General features: G+C 36.9%; 4 protein-coding genes across 5 annotated transcripts; 2 read left to right on the top strand and 2 right to left on the bottom strand.

Annotated features, from left to right (window-relative positions):
• Positions 7477–10520, top strand: LOC104718985. Its single transcript, XM_010436815.2, has 6 exons — positions 7477–8031; positions 8250–8415; positions 8883–9059; positions 9141–9224; positions 9694–9775; positions 9855–10520. Exons 1-6 carry the CDS (start codon positions 7676–7678, stop codon positions 10277–10279), a joined length of 1290 nt encoding a protein of 429 aa, XP_010435117.1. The 5' UTR covers positions 7477–7675; the 3' UTR covers positions 10280–10520.
• On the bottom strand, positions 10469–14471 carry LOC104718984 (CRM-domain containing factor CFM3B, chloroplastic). Its single transcript, XM_010436813.2, has 9 exons — positions 13461–14471; positions 12842–13325; positions 12635–12765; positions 12058–12504; positions 11785–11941; positions 11393–11685; positions 11180–11239; positions 10980–11075; positions 10469–10877 (listed from the first exon to the last, which is right to left on the bottom strand). The coding sequence occupies exons 1-9, from the start codon at positions 14319–14321 to the stop codon at positions 10644–10646; spliced, it is 2763 nt and encodes a 920-aa protein (XP_010435115.1). The 5' UTR covers positions 14322–14471; the 3' UTR covers positions 10469–10643.
• LOC104718983 (DNA-directed RNA polymerase subunit 7-like protein) lies at positions 14650–16513 on the top strand. Of its 2 annotated transcripts, none has more exons than XM_010436811.2 (2): positions 14650–14780; positions 15747–16513. In XM_010436811.2, the coding sequence occupies exons 1-2, from the start codon at positions 14667–14669 to the stop codon at positions 16344–16346; spliced, it is 714 nt and encodes a 237-aa protein (XP_010435113.1). In that variant the 5' UTR covers positions 14650–14666; the 3' UTR covers positions 16347–16513. The 2 variants fall into 2 exon arrangements, with proteins under 2 accessions (XP_010435113.1, XP_010435114.1); XM_010436812.2 differs by having other exon boundaries at positions 14690–14780; positions 15722–16513.
• On the bottom strand, positions 16862–17580 carry LOC104720384 (agamous-like MADS-box protein AGL97). Its single transcript, XM_019230735.1, has 2 exons — positions 17509–17580; positions 16862–17380 (listed from the first exon to the last, which is right to left on the bottom strand). The coding sequence occupies exons 1-2, from the start codon at positions 17578–17580 to the stop codon at positions 16862–16864; spliced, it is 591 nt and encodes a 196-aa protein (XP_019086280.1).

Genomic DNA, 19067 nt, shown 5'->3' with positions numbered 1-19067 from the left:
ACTAATCCATCAGAAACCCCTAATTTCTCAGAATTCTCGATTTTTCTAACTTTCCTAACCCTAAAACTCGGCTTATTAACATTTTTCACATCAGAGACATCCCCAAAATCGTTACTTTCGGAAACCCTAATTCGCTTCCCCGAATTACCCTGACGCTTATTGTTCCTCCTTGGTCGAGGCGGAAGCTTCTTCTTCTGCTCCTCCTGAACAACATCATCAATAATAAAGTTCACAACAATAGATGTATACTCACCGAGTTTGATAACATCGCCGTCTCGTAGATCTACCGGCGTCTCAGAATCGAGATCGTTCGAGTTCAGTAAAGTACCGTTGGAAGATCCAAGATCTTGGATTACCCAATTCCCAGAACCCGATTCTGCGATCCGGAGGTGCTTGGTGGAGATTCCGGCGTCTTTGATTACGATTTCGTTACCACGAACGATTCGACCGATACGAATCGTAGACCCGGGTTTGTAATCTAGAGTATCGCCTTCTCTTGGACCTTTGACTATTGCTAATCTCAGCGACGGTGTTCCCATTGTTCACTGTAATCAAACCGTTGCGCTTGAAGCTTGACTTGAGTCCCGAATGGGCAATTTGAATTTTTGGGTTAAGCGACTTCAGCACGTGTGAGATTTGTTCGCACGACTCTGTGCTAACTCAATTTTGAGAAAAAGGATATAAATCATTTCAAACTGCAATCTCAGTTTCGGTTTAAATTCGGTTAGATATTTTTTTGGTTTTTAGTTATTCACCCCTCTTAAGAAACAAATTGTTAATTAAAGTAAACAAATTTTGTAGATCAATAAATTTTAAAATTATTAATTCTATGATTATATTATATTTTTAAGTATAAAATCTAAACCTTAGCCATTTTTATAAACCCAATATAATTTTGTTTTATTGCGTAATTTGAACCTTATCCACTCTTTTATAAACTTAAACTGAAATATAATGTTGTTTAATTGTAAAATCTAAACCCTATACCCTAACCACTTTTTCATAAACCCAAAAAGACATATAATTTTGTTTAATTATAAAATCTAACTCCTAATCACTCTTTTATAAATCCAAACCCACAAATAATTTTGTTTAATTGTAAAATCTTAAACCCTAAAAACCCTAACCAGNTCTTCTTCAACAGGACAGCTTAGACCTTGGACTCCAGCATCAGTATCCTCCTCACCTTCAAAGCTCTTCTGCTCTGCTGTCTTCTTCTTCTTCTTCCCACAACTCTTTCTGGCTCGTTTTAAAACCATCTCCAATTCCAAATAAGAATCCCCAACAATATCAATCTTCTTGCTTCTCGTAATCCTCTTCTCCTTCAAAGTCTCTTCCTTTTCTACAATTCCAATGCTCCTGCTCCTTGTNACATATAATTTTGTTTAATTGTAAAATCTAAACTCTAACCACTCTTTTGCAAATTCAAACCAACATATAATTTTGTTTAGTTGTAAAATCTTAACCTTAACATTTTTTTATAAACCCAAACTGAAATATCATTTTTTCATTTAAAATATATATAACCCGAATCCTCTATTATAAACCCAAACCAACATATAATTTTTTTCATTGAAAAATATAAATCCTAATCATCCTTTATAAACCCAAACCGATATAACTTGAGTAATAAAAAAAACTATATAACGGAGCCTCTCCTTTCTCCTTTAGCAAAGATGTCCACATGTAACGAGTATGATCATCAACAAGGACAAAAATATACCTGTTTCCTGTAGCTGTGCTTGGAGTTATAGGTCCACAAAGATCCCTATGAATCAATTCTAGCATATTGGTTGCCCGATATGATGTTGCTTGTGGAAATACTTGTCTAACTTGTTTACTGAGTAAACATGAGCCGCAAATCTCCTTCTAAAAATTGACATCCGTAGTATCTTGGACAAACTTCTTTTCAAACATTGACTTTAATGTTGTCGAGTTTACGTCCCCCAATCTCGCATGCCACCTACTAGCGTTGCTTGTTTGTGAAAAGTTGAGGTTCGTAGTATCTCTGACCGTAGTACCTCTGATCCCCATTCTCACTTTGTAGAGACAGTTTAATGACCGTTCAGCTTTAGCAAGTAGTTTCCCGTGTTGATCGTGCATAGTTTAGATTCCTCCTCTTAGTATTATGTCACATCCTGATTCAGTGGTTTGCCCGAGACTTATGATGTTGCTTTTCAGGTTTGGTATATAGTAGACGTCTGTCATAACTCGTGGCTCTCCGTACATATCAGTAAAAGCAATGGATCCTTTCCCTTTGATATCTATTCGAGAGTCATCTCCAAAACGTACCTTCCCAGTGATAGAAGTGTCAATCGAATCAAAATAGCGTAGGTATCCAGACATGTGGTTACTGGCTCCATTATCATGGTACCAAACATTCTCTTCCCTTGTATTTGTTTCAAACTTGCTTGGTATGCATCGTTCTTCATTCAAGAAGACAATCTCGTGCATCTTGTGTTTCAGTTTTCTCATCTTCATGTGTTTCTTGCAACTTAAGCAATCGATCTGGGAAATTGAAAGTGAAGTGTCCGGTCTTGTCGCAACGAAAGCATGTTATTGTAGACAAGTCTCGACCTCCGCCAAAACCTCGTCCTCCACCAAACCGCCCACGACCTCTACCTCTGTAAAAGGATCTTCCACCTCGTCCCCTGTTTCGATAATCTCCGTTATAATCACGGTTTGTGTAATTAGATTGTCCCTCCATGTTCGCATAGAGCAGCTTGGTGTGGTCATCTTGTATCTCTGCTTCCTCTGAGATTCGTTCTTCATATGCTTTTAAGCGTCCAACAGTGTCCACGAAACTTGTGGTGTTGAGATCCAACACTTGCTCCAACGATGCAACCATGTGTATAAATTTTGTTCTTGGAAGACACTTTAAAAACTTCTTCACCATCCTTGATTCTTCAAGATTTTCTCCTAGTGCAGCCATCTTGGCTGAGATTTCAGATAGTCTTCCCACAAAATCATCGACCTTCTCGGTGTCCTTCATACGCAAACGATCAAACTTGGCCATAAGAGTCTACAGACGAGCCTCTTTCACCCTTTCTGCTCCCACATGTCTTGCCTTGATTGCTTCCCACATCTTCTTCACCGAGTCAAGTTCGCCGACTTGCAAGGTAAGAGATTCGGGTATGGATTGACAAGCAAGGAAATCGCCATGTTGTTTTTGTCAACGTTGATGGCGTCTGTTGCAGATTCTGGTTCTATAACCTCCCACACTTTATGGACCCTAAGCGCAATCCTCATCTTCATGGCCCATACGGTGTAGTTCACTGTATTTACATCAGACATGAGATAGAAGGAGATCCTCCTCCTCCTTCCTTTGATGTGATGGTTGAGATGGTAAGATCTCCCATCTTTGATAATCGTCTGAAGCTCTGATACCAATTATTGTTTTCAAGCTTTGAGATCAAACTTAAAAGAACAACTCTTCTTTTATTAGCTTAGAAAAATTCATCGAAAACTAAGTTCTCAATCTCTCAAACTCTCTTAAGGTTGTGTCAAAACTCAACACCCTAATTTATATAATCGTCAATCCTATTCCTAATTGAAATAACATTTGGTTTAGATAACTCCTAAACCAAACTCATCCTTATCTCTTTAACAAAACACACTTTAGTTAGGAATAGGATAACTTCTAACTAAGTCTATCCAACAAAAGAAACATTGACGCATCAATTTTTGATTTGTTTGAAGCATCAAATTTTTTTGGGCCAACAATAGTTGCAAATTGGCCAGTTCTTTCGAATCTGAAGCAATCGAGGAGATTTTTGAGATTAGCAGGATATTACAAGCGACTTTTCCAGAAACTTAATCACCTTTCAAGACCATTGACAACATTGACTAAAACAACATCTTTTATTAGGCCAAAAGAATCTCATATTGCATTTGCATAGGTGGAGACAGACGGTTGAAGAACATGTTGTTCATCCTTCTTAACAAAAAAGTGTGGATCTGTTCATCTTCTTCATTATGAGATTTTTCTTAAATTAATCTTATAATCGTTCTCTCTCTAGATTTATGGGTGTAATCGCTGGTTTGCTTATCTTGTTAGAGTTATTTCTCAATTCTATACTCTCAAAAGGTCGGAATGAGTCTTTTTTTTTTCAATGATATTTTAGTTAAGTAGCTTAGTTAAGTAGCTTATTACAGAGGAGAAACTAAACTTAAGTCTCCAAAATCTCAGAAGTCACAAGTAATCCGCCAAATATCATATTATATCACCGAAAAATTACTCGAAAAATAACCATCCAATCATCTAAACTTGTGTCCGTTTACCACCATAACCATCATATCATCTCAGAAACCCCGTGTTTGCCCTTCTCGTGGGCACTGAGAGCAGCCTCGTCCTTGAAAGGCCTTTTGCACGATTGGTAGAAGTATGGAACTTTTTTGGCCTTCTTTCCTGGTCGAGGAAGATCCTCCACATCATTCCCATCATGAGGATCAACATCATTCCAAAGACCAGACTTCTCCTTATAACCGTCTAGGTCCGGACTTTTGTAGCCAAGAAAAGTCACATCTCCTTTGCCCGTGTGAGTGTTTGTTCCACCACAAACATTAATTCAATTTGTTAGTTTGATTCTTAATCGAAAGTATTTGATTATTTTTATTACTAATTTTATGTAATTTTAAGCGGTTAACGTTTAAATGTAAAATGCTAAATATGATACTTTTCGACTTTTCGTCAAAATAACTTATACTCCTCCGTTTCATAACATATGATATTTTAGAAAAGTTTTTGTGATTCATAATATATGTTTTCAAGTTTCTATGCAACTTTTTGATTAATTTAATAATTTTTATTATGTAGTTTTGTTTATGATTGATGAAATTTTTAAAAGTAGTCAATTCTTAATCTGCTTTTAATTAAAACATCCAATATTTTGAAATAGATGGAGTATTAATATAAAAAATCATCGTACAAAAGATATACAATCCAAAAAGAGGATCTAGACAATCAGAATAAAAGTACAAATGTGGTAAAATCAGAAACAAAATACATATATTATGTTATACTTAAAAATATAAATAAATATTAAACTATAAAAAAGACAAAAACATTAATTTAAGGGCTGTTATTGGAGATGTGATTTCTAAATCCATATAGAATTGTAAATAATAGAAATCAAAACATATGAATTTTGAAATAACATGTTTTATCCTTGGATTTGAATCATTCTATTTTACGCTTTCAAATCCATTTAAATCCATTTAAAACATAATGTGGATTTTGAAATCCAAAAACAAATCATTAAATGAATAACATATGATTTTAATTAAATAATAGGTATTAACCTGCGGTAAACCGCAGACTGAACTTTTTATCTGATATAAATTTTTGTTGTTGTTATGTTATTAATAATCCTTTGTGTTATAATTTTGTTTGCTTATATATAATAATTTGTATGTTAGAAATGTTTTTTACAGAATTTATATAATGGTGTTTTAGATCATTCTTATTAATTACTACAACCAAAAACTTGTTCACCATAATTTTCTGAATCATCTACACTTTGAACAGAGTGATTCATTTATAATTAGTTAAATAAGTGAAGTTCCGTCAAAATTATATCTACCATTTGAAGAGTCTGATAAATCATCTTCTCGTATTTTGCTTCTATTCACCGGGGTACGTCGTCAATGATTATGCTTGTTTGAGTGGATATCTCATAACCTTATTAATAATAATATGTTAGTTATGTGAAATTTTTTCTAATGATAATATCGAAACATAATTACTATAGATTATGTCATTAACGGGGCTTTTCATCTTATTGTTTTTTTCACCTTCGTGAAAATGGGAGAGAAAGAGTGTGAGAGAGAAGCTATAATGATATCTTATTTTAGGTGCATGTATATCGGTATTTAGTTGCACTAATTATACAATCTTATAACTATTCACCAATTTAAAGTTTTGAAAAACAAAACCTTTTTCTCCTATATAAAAATTCTAATGACTATTTAAATATATGTCGCTCAGCAATCTTAACATGGTATCCATGCTATTGAATTTTTTGAAAACCCTAGACAATCATTTTGCCCTATAACTTTCCACCAGAACTACACTTTTTTTATTATTTACCATTTTTTATACAATTTTCTCATTGCATTTTTACACTTAGGATTATTTTAAATTAAACCAGTTAGTCTAAAAAATATTTATTTATCTATTAAATGACATAGTGATGTAGATAACCATGTGAACCATAAAAGATATGAATTTGATTTTAGAAACACAAAAATACATCAAAACTTTCTCCGCTAGGTTTAAATTTTTGTTCACGTTTACATATTTTACGGATTAAACATATTTTTACACAAATTAAACGCAAACTTGAATAAACAGATTAAAAACTTTACTTACAGATTTTATTTATACAAACAAATCTTAAATCTTAAATAATAATATTATTCATAATTTTTATTTGAATCGATTTATCCCGCCCTATGTACGGGTTGGTACCTAGTGATGTCTTATTTTAGGTGCAAGTATATCGGTATTTAGTTGCACTAATTTTTATTTTTACGCCAATTAATATTTTAATTAGATGAGTAATTGTCTTTAGTACCCTTAATGATTTTATCTTTGTTTGTACTATTTCTAATGGCATTTCATTATAATTTTTTATACATTCGAATGTTAATTTCATATTTGTACTTCACAATTAATATAGTAGGATTTATAAATTATATAACCAATAACACATTATCTTGATAAGTATTTTAAAATCAATAATTGAATAACACATCATTTTTTTTAATTTCCAAATCGATAGAAATTCATAACAAAAATCATAAAACCAATAACCCACAAAAACAAAAAAAATTCTATTTGAGAATCAACACAGTGTAAATGGGCCTAAAAAAGGCTTACACCACCACCTAAGTGTGAAACATTAGATGGCTAAAAGCTACAGGCCGAACCACTGTATAAGAGGCATATAATTACCCCAACATCCCAGCAACACACGTGAATCACTCTGCTAACTTATCTCTCTCTTATCCACTTTTTTTCTTTACCTTTCTTTTCTACACGCTCCCTTATCCCCGCGTCTCTCTCACCTCCTCAATCCTCATGTAGCTGCTATATTCTCAGTAAAAAAAATTCCTCAAAATCTTCTTTTCTTTGCTAATAATCCGTTCAACAAAATCTTTACCCTTCTATAATCTATAACATTCATTACTAATTAGGCTCTTAAATCTTATCCTAATGAGTAAATGACCCATTAGTATTTGACAAAACGTTGCTTCTATAATCTAAAACCCAACAACAATAATTAAATATTGAGAGTATATTCCTCTCATTACCGAACACAAACGCGCTTAGATCCGACGCGTAGTTAATATATTGTCGGTCAACGAAAGCGCCACGTCATCTCCACCGTGCTGTATCCCCCCTTATCATCTCTTATCACCCGCCAACGTCGTTTCAAGCACAGCAAATATCATTTTTTATTTTTTTTTCCGATTAAAATCACCAAACCCAATTAAAATTAAAAAAAAAAATTATATTATCCCTTTCTTCTCCGTCGTCTTCGTCTTCGTCTTGGATTCTCATGATTCATGTCGTTTAAATTTCTGGCGATCTCAGAATCCCATTTTCCTCCGGGAATCTAACATTTTTTTTCTCATCCAAATTGGATTAAAAAAAAAAAAGAACCCCACCGCCATGGATGATGAGACTTATTCTGATCTGTTGCATTTCTTCAAGAACCCTTCGTTTACAGAAACATTCGTCGACGTCTTGCTATGTGCAGTCCCGATTTGGCTTGCTGTTATGATCGGTTTATTGATCGGATGGTCTTGGCGTCCTAGATGGACCGGATTGATCTATTTAGGGTTTCGTTCTAAGCTTCGGTTTCTTTGGACTGCACCTCCTGGTTTTGGTGCTCGTCGTCTTTGGCTTGCTTTCACCGCTCTCTCTGCTTTCTCCGTTTGTCGCACCATCTGGTCTAGGAACGACAACAGAGCTAATAAATCGTCGGTTGGGTCTGCTTCCCCTGTTGAAGAAACTGATGAATCGGGGTTAGTGTATATGATATTAGCTGAAGCAATATAGATATACAAGTTTGGTTCTCTGTTTTGAAACGTAACGTTTGCTTTTTAATTGAGCTAGATTAAGGTATTTAGTTTGCATTATCTTTTAGTATAGCAATCACATTGGGGAAAAGAAGTGATTTTTCTTTTTTTTTTTTTATGGGTTAATTGATTTTGGTTATAATATGAGGGTATTTGTATTGCAGGGGTAGCAATAATACAACATTGGTGACAGAGGATATTGTGACAGAGAATGATTTAGAGCATCTGCTTCAGCTGCTTGAAGTTGGGAATGCAAATATGGAGTGGCAACCTATGATGGATAAGACTACTCCTAATATGAGCTACCAGGCTTGGCGTCATGAGCCTGAGGTAATCTCACATTTTTAACTCTTTGCTTTGTATCCGTTTTGTTATGGTACTGAATCATGTAGATTAAGGAAATAGCTAACTCATTGAGTAGTAGGCCAGATACTTTGTTGGAAAATTAAACGCTTTAGAGAAATTTGTTTGGCATATGATTCAGAGACCTGCTTTTAGATTATTGGTAATTTATGTGGGAGGTATGTTTCTTTGGGATAGCTATGGACGATCATTTGTTTAATGATCTATCCATTGTGGTTTTTAATAATATTCATTGTGTTTCCTTGTTTAGCTTCGGTTCTTTTGGGCACCATCTGATGCATTGCTGCATTTACTCCTTTGTGTGGCATTTTTATGACCTTTTTTACTTGAAAACTGTTTTCTTGCTCTATAGAATTGGGGAATTTTTAATTACTAGATGTAGAAACATTTTATCTGCTTGTGTTTTTAGCCTGAAAGGTTGTATTGTTTTTCAGTCAGGTCCAGTTATTTATCGCAGTCAAACTGTGTTTGAGGATGCGACTCCAGATGTTGTTAGGGATTTCTTCTGGGATGATGAGTTTCGACCTAAATGGGATTTTATGCTTGCCAACTTCAAAACTTTGGAGGAGGACACTCAGACAGGAACAATGATTGTCCAGTGGAGAAAAAAGGTTTCTGGACTATTGATACTTTGGTCATCTTAGTTAGCAACTCCCAGTTTAATTGTCATTACTAATTTCTTTTGTTTGCAGTTTCCCTTTTTCTGTAGTGACCGAGACTATATCATTGGCCGGAGAATATGGGAGTCGGGAAAGAAGTTTTATTGTGTGACAAAGGTAATGTCATACTACGTTAACTTGTTGTTGCCTTCCACGGGTCGATTGCGTGTAGCATTTATCTCTGTAGGAGAAAGAACATCAAAGTTTGGCTTTGAGAATTCTAAATGCGTGGAGATACTTGTCACTTAGTTTCCAGTTCTATCAAGTTTCATTGAATCATCACTAAATCAGTGAAAAACATGGGTCAAATAAAGAAAAATCCAACATCTGTTTCACTTAAACCTCACATTAAGTTTCTATGGTGAAACAATGCTCAAAGCTCAGTACTAAGGCGCTTATCTTCTTTGATATTTCATGGAACATGCTTCTACTTCTCTGGGAGATGCATTTTATGGATATATCAGAGAAGATAAGCGCCTTATCTCTATAATGCATTAGCATAAGGTTATCTTCTTTGTTAGGTTTATCCATCACTAAATGAAGCTCAAATCTTAGAACTATACCTAACATCTGTTCGATATTGTAGGGAGTTCCTTATCCAGCTCTACCAAAGCGTGATAAGCCAAGGCGTGTTGAGCTTTATTTCTCGAGTTGGGTTATCAGAGCAGGTAAGCCTTTTGAAATGCAAGTCTTCTTTGTTAAGCTGGGATAGAATTTGTTTTTTAAGCAAATATAATACAAATGCAGTTGAATCCCGGAAAGGAGATGGACAGCAAACGGCTTGTGAAGTATCCCTAGTCCACTATGAAGATATGGGAATCCCAAAAGATGTAGCAAAGTTAGGTGTCCGTCATGGCATGTGGGGAGCCGTCAAGAAGCTAAACTCTGGTTTACGAGCCTACCAGGCCGCCAGAAAATCAGGCTCACCTCTATCACATATCGCCCAAATGGCAAGGATCACAACAAAATTGAACATGGATTCTGCAGAATCATCTTCAAGAGATGAAGACAGAAGCAGAGCAATGGATTATGCAAGGAGACAACGGGACCATTTGAGAATGGACTGGAAATGGGTCGTTGTAGGAGGTGTCGCATTGGCTTGCGGCCTTCACACCGGCGTCATTGGTAAGGCTTTACTCGCTGGAGCTGGCCAGAGACTGGCTCGTAGGTGAAAAACCTTGTGGATTTCTTACTATATCTTCCCTTGACAGAAAAGAGAAACATATACATATATAACCCAGGGAAATGTATTTTTCTTGCTACTCGTATGAGAAGGGCATGTGGTTTTGATGGTGAACCATGTAGGATAGTATCTTTAAACTTGTGGGTCTAAATTATTTGAGTCCTATCTTGTTACAGAGGAGAGTGAGATGTGTATTTTATAAACTATATAAATCTACATAGCTTCCGAAAGCTTAAAATCTTTGCATGTGACGCACTTAGTATCTTTCACTATTGATCAACATCGAGCAAGTCAAGACTTATCTCACGCATCAATTCACTGCACAATGCACACAATCCGTTCTTTGTTACCGCTTATGGTTGCACATGAAGGTCCTCATTCTGCAGATCTACAAAGGTTGCTTCTGGTGTTGTGGAGGACGCCAAATCATCACCAAACTCAGTGTCTGATTCATCTGAATCCCAGAGTTCATCATCTGAATCAAATTCAATTTCTGTTTCAGATAGTGAACCCTTGGCCTGGATCTCACCTTCACCATCTTCTCCCTCGTCTTTGTATGTATCTAGAAACACGTCATCTTGCTCTCCCTACAATAAACCAAAGAGAACAGGGGAATATGGGACATCAAACTCAAAACAAATGATGGAAATTCAAGAAAATAAAGAGATTATAGGGCAAACATATCATACATCTGTTTCTTCGGTCTCCTCATCAGAAGAATAAGCCATGTCAAGTTTGTCATATAACGCTTCATCTCCCTTCTCTTTTACAAGTTCAACTTGTTCCTGACAAAATGGATTCAGGGTCTTGGGTTAGCAAAACATTGCAGAACAAGAATATGCGTTTGTTGTTTGATTCGTAAATGATATATAGATAATTCAAACCATACAATTTCAGCTCTCAACTTCTCTGACTTCGCCTGTACCGCCTCAATGTGTTTAATAAGAGCCTGTTGAATAGAAAGTATCAAAACAAGGAAGCAAACTAAGTGTTAGTTCTTGAGGTTTATCACCTAATTGGTCACAAAAAGTAGAAATCAATTTTAAGTTTGCAGATTTTGAGATCAACAAACGTTGTTGCATATTTTTTTTTTATCACGAACCTCGCGTTTTTGGAGCTCAACCGAACGTGCTAAAGCTTTTCTCTTTGTCAAGAGGTTTTTAGGCCTCATCATAGAAGGCCGCTTATAGTCTTTTCCTCTATACACGATTATGGCATAACCTTTCGAAATCTTGTCAACAGAAACCAGGATACCTCCACTCTCGGCTTCAAGGGCCATTGCCACTTTCTTCGCACCCTCAAAAGTTTTTGCCTTTACAAGAATCTTGATCAGCTCCCGATATTTCCAGTGCAAATGCATGTTCTCCACAGTCCCATCAAACACCCCTCTTCGACCTGAAGTAATCAATACGAGTTTCTCAGATGAGTCCATATCCCAATGAGCACAGGTCAAACATACTTAACTACACAACACATCCGAAAAAGATGGTTTACCAAGAAGTAAGAAAGCTTTCATCTTCAATCCGAGCTTTTGGAACATAAATCTCTCTTCCTCAGTTATGCCCTCAAGGTCTGTTCTCTGCTCTGCTGGCTTCAGAGATTCCTCCACCTTAGCTAAAGCCCGTTCAGCTTTCAGCAACTTTTTCTCAGCCTAGAAAAGTTCATTTAAAATTTAATAACCAGTTTAATTCCAGGAGAAATCTCTTAACTCAGTATGTGAAACATAGCTTGACAGGTAGGAAGTACAGGGTCAAGTCAGGAACTCACAAAAGCAAGTTTCCTTTCCAACTTCCTGACAAGTTTTGCAGATCTCAATTTCTCAACCTCTTGTTTCATTTCCTCCAGATGATCATCGTTATCCAGATTCTTTCCCCACTTACCAGTTGCATCAAGAGTTTCTCCAAGAGTGCCGGCAAAAACAAGGTTTTGATTAACTTTAGTACTGGGGACAACCAGAGCCGATGATGCTCTTAGTCGTGCCAGTTCCTCTTCGTCTTGCAAAGTCCTATCAAGGTTTTGATTAGCTTTATTAGTTGGGACAACCAGAGCCGATGATGCTCTTAGACGTGCTTGTTCCTCTTCGTCTTGCAAAGTCCTTACAAGCCTCTCCTTCTCCATTAATGCTTCAGCTACATCTAGTGACAAAAAGTTCTTTCCTCTGTAGAAAACCAAGAAGTCTTTGTTCCTAGAGAGCAGCATACCTCCCGTCAATCTCTGCAGTCACTTACCAAGGTCATGATATCAAACAGTTAGCATCAAATATGGACACCTTCTAATTTGTTCTAAAAACATCTACATTAATATAATAACAATTACATGTGATTCGGTTCTGAATCCTTATTACCTTGATGTCCTCAGCCATTCTCTCACTGGTAGTCAGTTGTACACCACGTTTGAGGGCAACCTTGGCAATCAAACTCTTTTGCCATAACTTAACCATGGCTGTTGCCAACCCTTGCATCTGTCTACTTCGACCTGTACATCAAAAGAAATTCTCACTCTTCAAAGACTTTATTAGGTTCTACAAAAAGTCATAAAGGAAATCCAATACCTAAAGCAAAGTGTGGAGGAAGAACTGTAGCAAGTCTTCTTAAAGCGGTTGCCTCCTTTGTTCCCAAAGTTGATCTCACTCCATAAGGAAGTACTCTGAAAGGAGGTTCGTAACCAGGAACGATCCCTGGAAGCAAATCAGCATCAACAGGTAATGGATAACCTCCCTGCCAGTCCGTGTACCGAGGACCAAGACCCTCTAACAGTTCATTTATTTCATCTTCATATTCTACTTCCTGTTGGGATGTTCTGTCATTATTTACCACAATGGTTGTCTCCTTCTCTAGCTGCTGAGGAAGATGCACTTGTTGAACACTATGATCAACTGTACTTGTACTTCTAGGTAACGAAGACGGTGATGCCTCTGTTCTTCTGTATATTTGCTTGTTCAGGTTCCCTGATGCATGCCTGTTGCTGCCACCTTTGTAGTTGTACAAGGCCATAGAAGTCCCTGACCTCCAAATCACCAAACCACCAGTTTTTTTCTGTTACAGTGAAGACATAATTAGTATTACACTAGACCATGAACAAGAAAGGACATAAGAAACAAAGTACTACTTCTCAATTTAAAAACTCCATATATCATTGTACACTGATTGGGGGCTCATAAGAATAAAAACCTCTACTATCTCATGCATCCTTCTCATGTTAAGTGCACTTGATCCTTCAATCTTGAGTCTCACAATCTCTGAGCTCTTCCACTTATCCTGAATTGCATCTACCACAGCCTGAGTAACACCAGCACCCGTAACTCTCATCTTGCTCTTTGTTCGAAACATCACATTCCTCAATCGGTTCATCTCTGATTCCGAAAGAGTCATCTCCGCCAACGAGTACCTACTCACCTTCTTAGCTGTCCATTCTCCATTTACCAACTCCTTCTCATCCTTAGAACTAACCTTCTCCCAAGGAAACCTAACTTCATCATTCCCTTTAAATACACCAAATGGTGATTCCTCCGAGAATCCACCTCTTTCTTCTCCTTCTCCAACATAAACCCTATCCTCCACTGACTTTTTCTCAATCCTTCTCTCTTGTTCAACTTCCTTATTCTGAAACTGATCATCATCTACAAATCCGTACTCTTTCAATCTCTCCACAATCTTTTCCATTGTACTACTACTCCCACCACCACCAACATCACTACTTGGACTACTATTCTCACCACGCATAAGACCTAAATCCGCAAATCTCTCTTCTTTTCTACGATTCAACACAACCTTTGAAGGTCTATACTGAATCTGCTTCTGTGTTCTACTCCAATTCTCATTCCTACTACCTTCACACGATAATCGTTTAACCTTTTTCATATAAGAGAAACCAAATCTCCTCGAAGTAGCACTGTTATAAGACCTGAGTGAAAGCGATGAACTGGTTCCATGGAACTTGTAGAAGGAGCTTCCCAACGAATCGAATATTTTCGCCGAAGTAGTTGTCGTCGTCGTCGTTGGACAAAAATGGCGACTTGAAGTAATCGCCATTTCTGACACAAAACACTCTCAATTGGGTAACTCGAATAAAATACGATTCCTTAAAGATACAATCAAAAAAGTCTTGAGCTAACGATACTACGAAAGCTCTGAGCCTGTGTTATCCATGGCGGGGAAAGATGTTCGAGATGATTATAGGGTTGTTTGGATACTTGGTTTATCTTAACCAGACCAAGAACATAGCTCTTTTAACAAACATGATCCAAAAAGAAGGCGCATAATAGAAATTTATATTTGAGTTTGGCTAACATGCGCCTAATATCAGAAATGAAGAGAGTTCAGTAACGTACGCCTTATGACTGGGTCTATATTTTTTAATCAGTCAAAAACAGATAGATGAGTAGAAATCTCTTTGTTTTGTATGATCAAATTCTTGAGGGTGCTTCTCTCTCTCCCCTTTACGATCTCTTGGATCCTGTCATCTATGTGATATCAACTTTTGATTTCAAGGTTAGATTTTTCTCTTCCTACTACTTAACTTTTTTGCAAAAATTTCGCTTTTTTTTTCTTTTCTTGTTGTTGTTGTTGTTGAAATTGGGACTTGTAATTATTATTATAAAAAGGTTGGATTTTTTGGTTTCGATTTGATATGGGTTCTGTTTATCATTGTTTTTGAAAACTAGAGGGAAAAATTCAAACTTTTTGATATTCACGATGTTGGGTTTCACTGTCAATGAGGTTGTAAATGGTGGAAGCAGCATCGAAGGGTGTGTTTCATTTACTGTTATAACGTTTTTTTTTTAATTGGCATTTATACCTCCGCCAATTTGTTGTCATCAGTCGAAAAGAGATTTCTTTTGAGTTTTGAGATCAGACTGGTACTTATGTTTCTGTAGCTAAGTTAGTGTCGGAATCGTGGATCAATGTCTATTTCTCTGGAAGGTTAAGTGTGGTTTGCTTTGATAAGGGAGAAAGGATTCTTCTTGTATCTCGTTAGGATCACTTCTGATTGTTTGATTTTCTCAGATATTATTGATCCTCTGGTCTTGTTGCTGCAGTTTTAGTGCTTTTTTTTTTTTTGTTTTGTTTAATGTATCTTAGCAGTTCCAATTTTGAGTACTTTGCTTTGAATTTATCTCTTGGTTGATTTATCTGCTCTGATGTAGAATTGAGTAAGCTGATCAGTTAACTCTTAGCAGCTCTAAGTTCTTCTTATGCAAGTACCATATATGGTTAAATCCTCTAAGTTGAACCTATATAGACATCATAAAATTTGGTATCTGCGTTTATGGCCTGCGTTTTTACTGCTTTATAATCTTTATTGAGGGCTTGATGGTTATCATTTACACTTTAGGACTCATTTTCGGTTGTGTTTTTTTTCTATGAATAATGTGTGACCCTTATCTACTTGTGTCTGTGTCTTTTGATATGAATCCTCTTTGAACCTATAGTCTCCTGTGGTTCCTCTGGTGACAGTTGAACCGGATGATTTCAGAAGTAGAAATATCTCGGGACGTCGCTATATTTGCCGACCACTTGAATGGCCAATCGCCTCACCAACAGATTCTATTCAAACTTCTCCAAGATCTTATACACGAGAAAGCATGCAGGGAACACGGATTCTATCTCGGCATCACCGCTCTAAAAAGTATCGGTGACAAGAAGAACAACAACGAAGACAATCATCAAGAACGCACCCTCACATTCCCGGTCTCCTTCACATGCCGCACATTCTTGCCTGCAAGAGGAGATGTCTTGCAAGGGATTGTAAAACAAGTATTGTGGAACGGAGTTTTCATCAGGTCAGGACCACTTAGATACGCATACCTCTCGCTCTTGAAAATGCCGGATTACCATTATGTCCACTCGCAGTCTGAGAACGAGAAATCGTATTTTCAAAAAGATGATCTCTCCAAGATCGCTGTTGGAGTTGTTGTGCGGTTCGTGGTGTTGGCTGTGCGGTTTAAGGAGAGACCACACAAGAGAAGAAACGACTATTATGTTCTCGCGACTTTGGAAGGCTACAGGAAAGTCGGTCCCATCTCTCTTACAGGTTCGGATGAGCCGTACATGTGATTTGTTGTATTACTCCTTAAGTTGAAGTCTTTAGATACTTTTTGGTTCTAGGATAATCTCAGTTTCACTAGGTTGTTTTCTTATTTGTTCTTTCGTATAGGTGAATGAACTCATCTGTTTCTCAAGATAATGTTATAGTCACATGTATGCTTGTGTTGTAATACTCATTGATTCCACTGTTAGCTATCAAATTAAAAGCAGATATGATTAGCTGTTAAAGACATACCCGAAGAGATTCATAAAACTACAAAACTCCGAATGTATTTAGAACCTCAAACTTTATCATTAAGCCACACAGAAACAGAACTATTCCACAAAGTTCCAACAGAGTATATGAGCAATTGGTTGAAGCCAAACCAGATCGACAAGAAATATTTCTAAACCGAACCCACTTGGTTACACTTACATGTACATGTTGAATTGCGTTGGTGGTATCTTCAAACACCATCAAACTCATTGAAAAAGATCATCCTCATCCAAACTTCTCTATAACACCAAACCCCATCTTCAACACCTTAAGAATCAGGGCACATACAGTATTTGTATTCGTCATCACCATGGAGACATCTTCCATCTCCGAATTCATCAGCAGAGTCTGGATACTCTTCTGTGGTGTCGTAAAGCCCATCGAACAAACTCTCAACATCTATGAATTGATCGAGAACCAGCTGCTCTGGTTTGGTGTATCCATCATCCAAGTTTCCTGTAGCCATGATCTGATCCTGTTCTTGAGCTATCTTGTTGAAATGATCTATAGGTAAAGAATCTGATATTGCAAAAGTGGACTGAAGATTTAGGGTTTCGTGTGGAACAAGATCCTGCTTCTTGATGTCGTTGTTCTTCACGTCATCTTGATGATCTCTCTGATTCACAGAGTCCACACGATCACGCAGTTCCTTCAGGTTTCTCAACATTTTAGACATGGAGTCGATCGCACCCCTCAACTCCTCTGGATTTTCCGATTCAGCAAGATCCTCGTCTTCCCACCGTAACCCCCCTAACCCTCCAAGATTATCTTCTTCACGAAGAGAACGCTGATCGTTGAGAAAAGTAGCAACAACACCATCACGGAGGAGTGACCGAATGAGTAGAAAGAGGCGTGAGAGTTGGATGAACAAGGAGTCTTCAAGATCGCCATTTGTGCACCGGAGAGAGGACAAACTTTACAGTAAAGACCAGTACGGCGTTTGGATAAAGCAACGGCTCGTGACTCTTTCTTCTCGATCTTCTTCATCGGAAAATGTAATTTAATGGAAGCAAGATATATATTAGGGAAGCAAGATGCGGACCAAGTAATATGGACTCTAAAGTCTGTTAATGAAGTGAAGCCCAACCCAAAGAATAGTTTAGATATTTATATTACTTCCGTGCAAGCTATTTTCTTATGTGTCTAGAAAAGTTTGCATTATGCGGTATTAGCAATATGTGAAAGCTAATCACTATATATGTATGCCTTAATCTTATGAAACACAACTCAATAAACTATTATATTCTATTTCTATAATATTTGACATGGTATTAAAGCCTATACATGTTGGCCCGTTAATTAATCTTGTTCGGATAGAGGCCCGGTTACCCCATTAATTGATGGTCCAACGGAAGGATCAATTCCATCAAGATAGCTAAAAAAAGCATTATCTCCAAGGGGCGTGATGGATTCTATCAAGATTAATGGCTAAAAGAACCATCATCTCGAGGGGGCGTGTGGAGCAAAGATCTCACATCCGATAGATATGAAGGGACTTGAGTAATATATAGGGTTAGGGCCTCTCCACTCATTGTCAATTGGTTTTGAGTTGGAAGCGCAAGATAAGTCATAATTTAACATGGTATCAGGGCAGGCAATCCTCTGGATCTAAACGTTTTTAAATTCTGTTGTGATACCTTTGTGATCTTAATGATCATGAAAGGTGATGACATTGAAGATGATGGTAACCCAAGGCAAAATCTTCTTTTTCTCTTCCTTTGACATCCAATAAGCTGCAGGAGGCAAGTAAGTTTTCTTTCCCCGTGATTTTGTATGCAAGTGCCTTCATATTCCCATATCTTCCAAGTCTTTTCTTGCCTTCAATCCATATTTAGATTTAGAATTTTGCATCAGAGTGGACAACATAGCGTCAGACACATTCTTCTCCACATGCATGACATCAATGTTGTGACGCACCGGCAAATCCTAACACATTGTAAATAAGATTTTCAGCATTTACTCAAAATTATTTCTTAAACAAATCTAAACCAGTACTAACCTTCGTGTAAGGTAAACTAAATAATATGGACATTTTCTTCCACCTCCATTGATCACTGTCTTCATCATACTCTTCCTCTTCATTAACCTCACCTCGGCACTAGGAAGACCTTTTCCGCTTACGCTTCTTATCTGGAGATGAAACCATCTATGAAAATAACAGAGAGATGCATACCTTGGAAGCCAAACCCATGCCTTGTCCATATTAGACCAATACGACCCAATCTCCACCACCAATTTATACATACATTATCATAATAACTTTAATGATCAGACACTCACATCATATACAAAATGTATAACAAAAAGGTAGAGAAATATTATCTTACACAAGTCAAAGAACAAGGTAGGAACGGACAAAAATTTTGAAGATTATGAATCAAGAATTTGCAAACAAAAAAACGACATGGATTATCAGAATCATTACAACACAACTCATCTTTAATTGAACACCTACAAAGCCGTAAATACCTTGT

Source organism: Camelina sativa, chromosome 10 (genome assembly GCF_000633955.1).
Source record: "Camelina sativa cultivar DH55 chromosome 10, Cs, whole genome shotgun sequence".
Classification (NCBI taxonomy): domain Eukaryota; kingdom Viridiplantae; phylum Streptophyta; class Magnoliopsida; order Brassicales; family Brassicaceae; genus Camelina; species Camelina sativa.
Note: the sequence above shows the minus strand (reverse complement) of the source record. Positions and strands in the feature narration are given on the sequence as shown.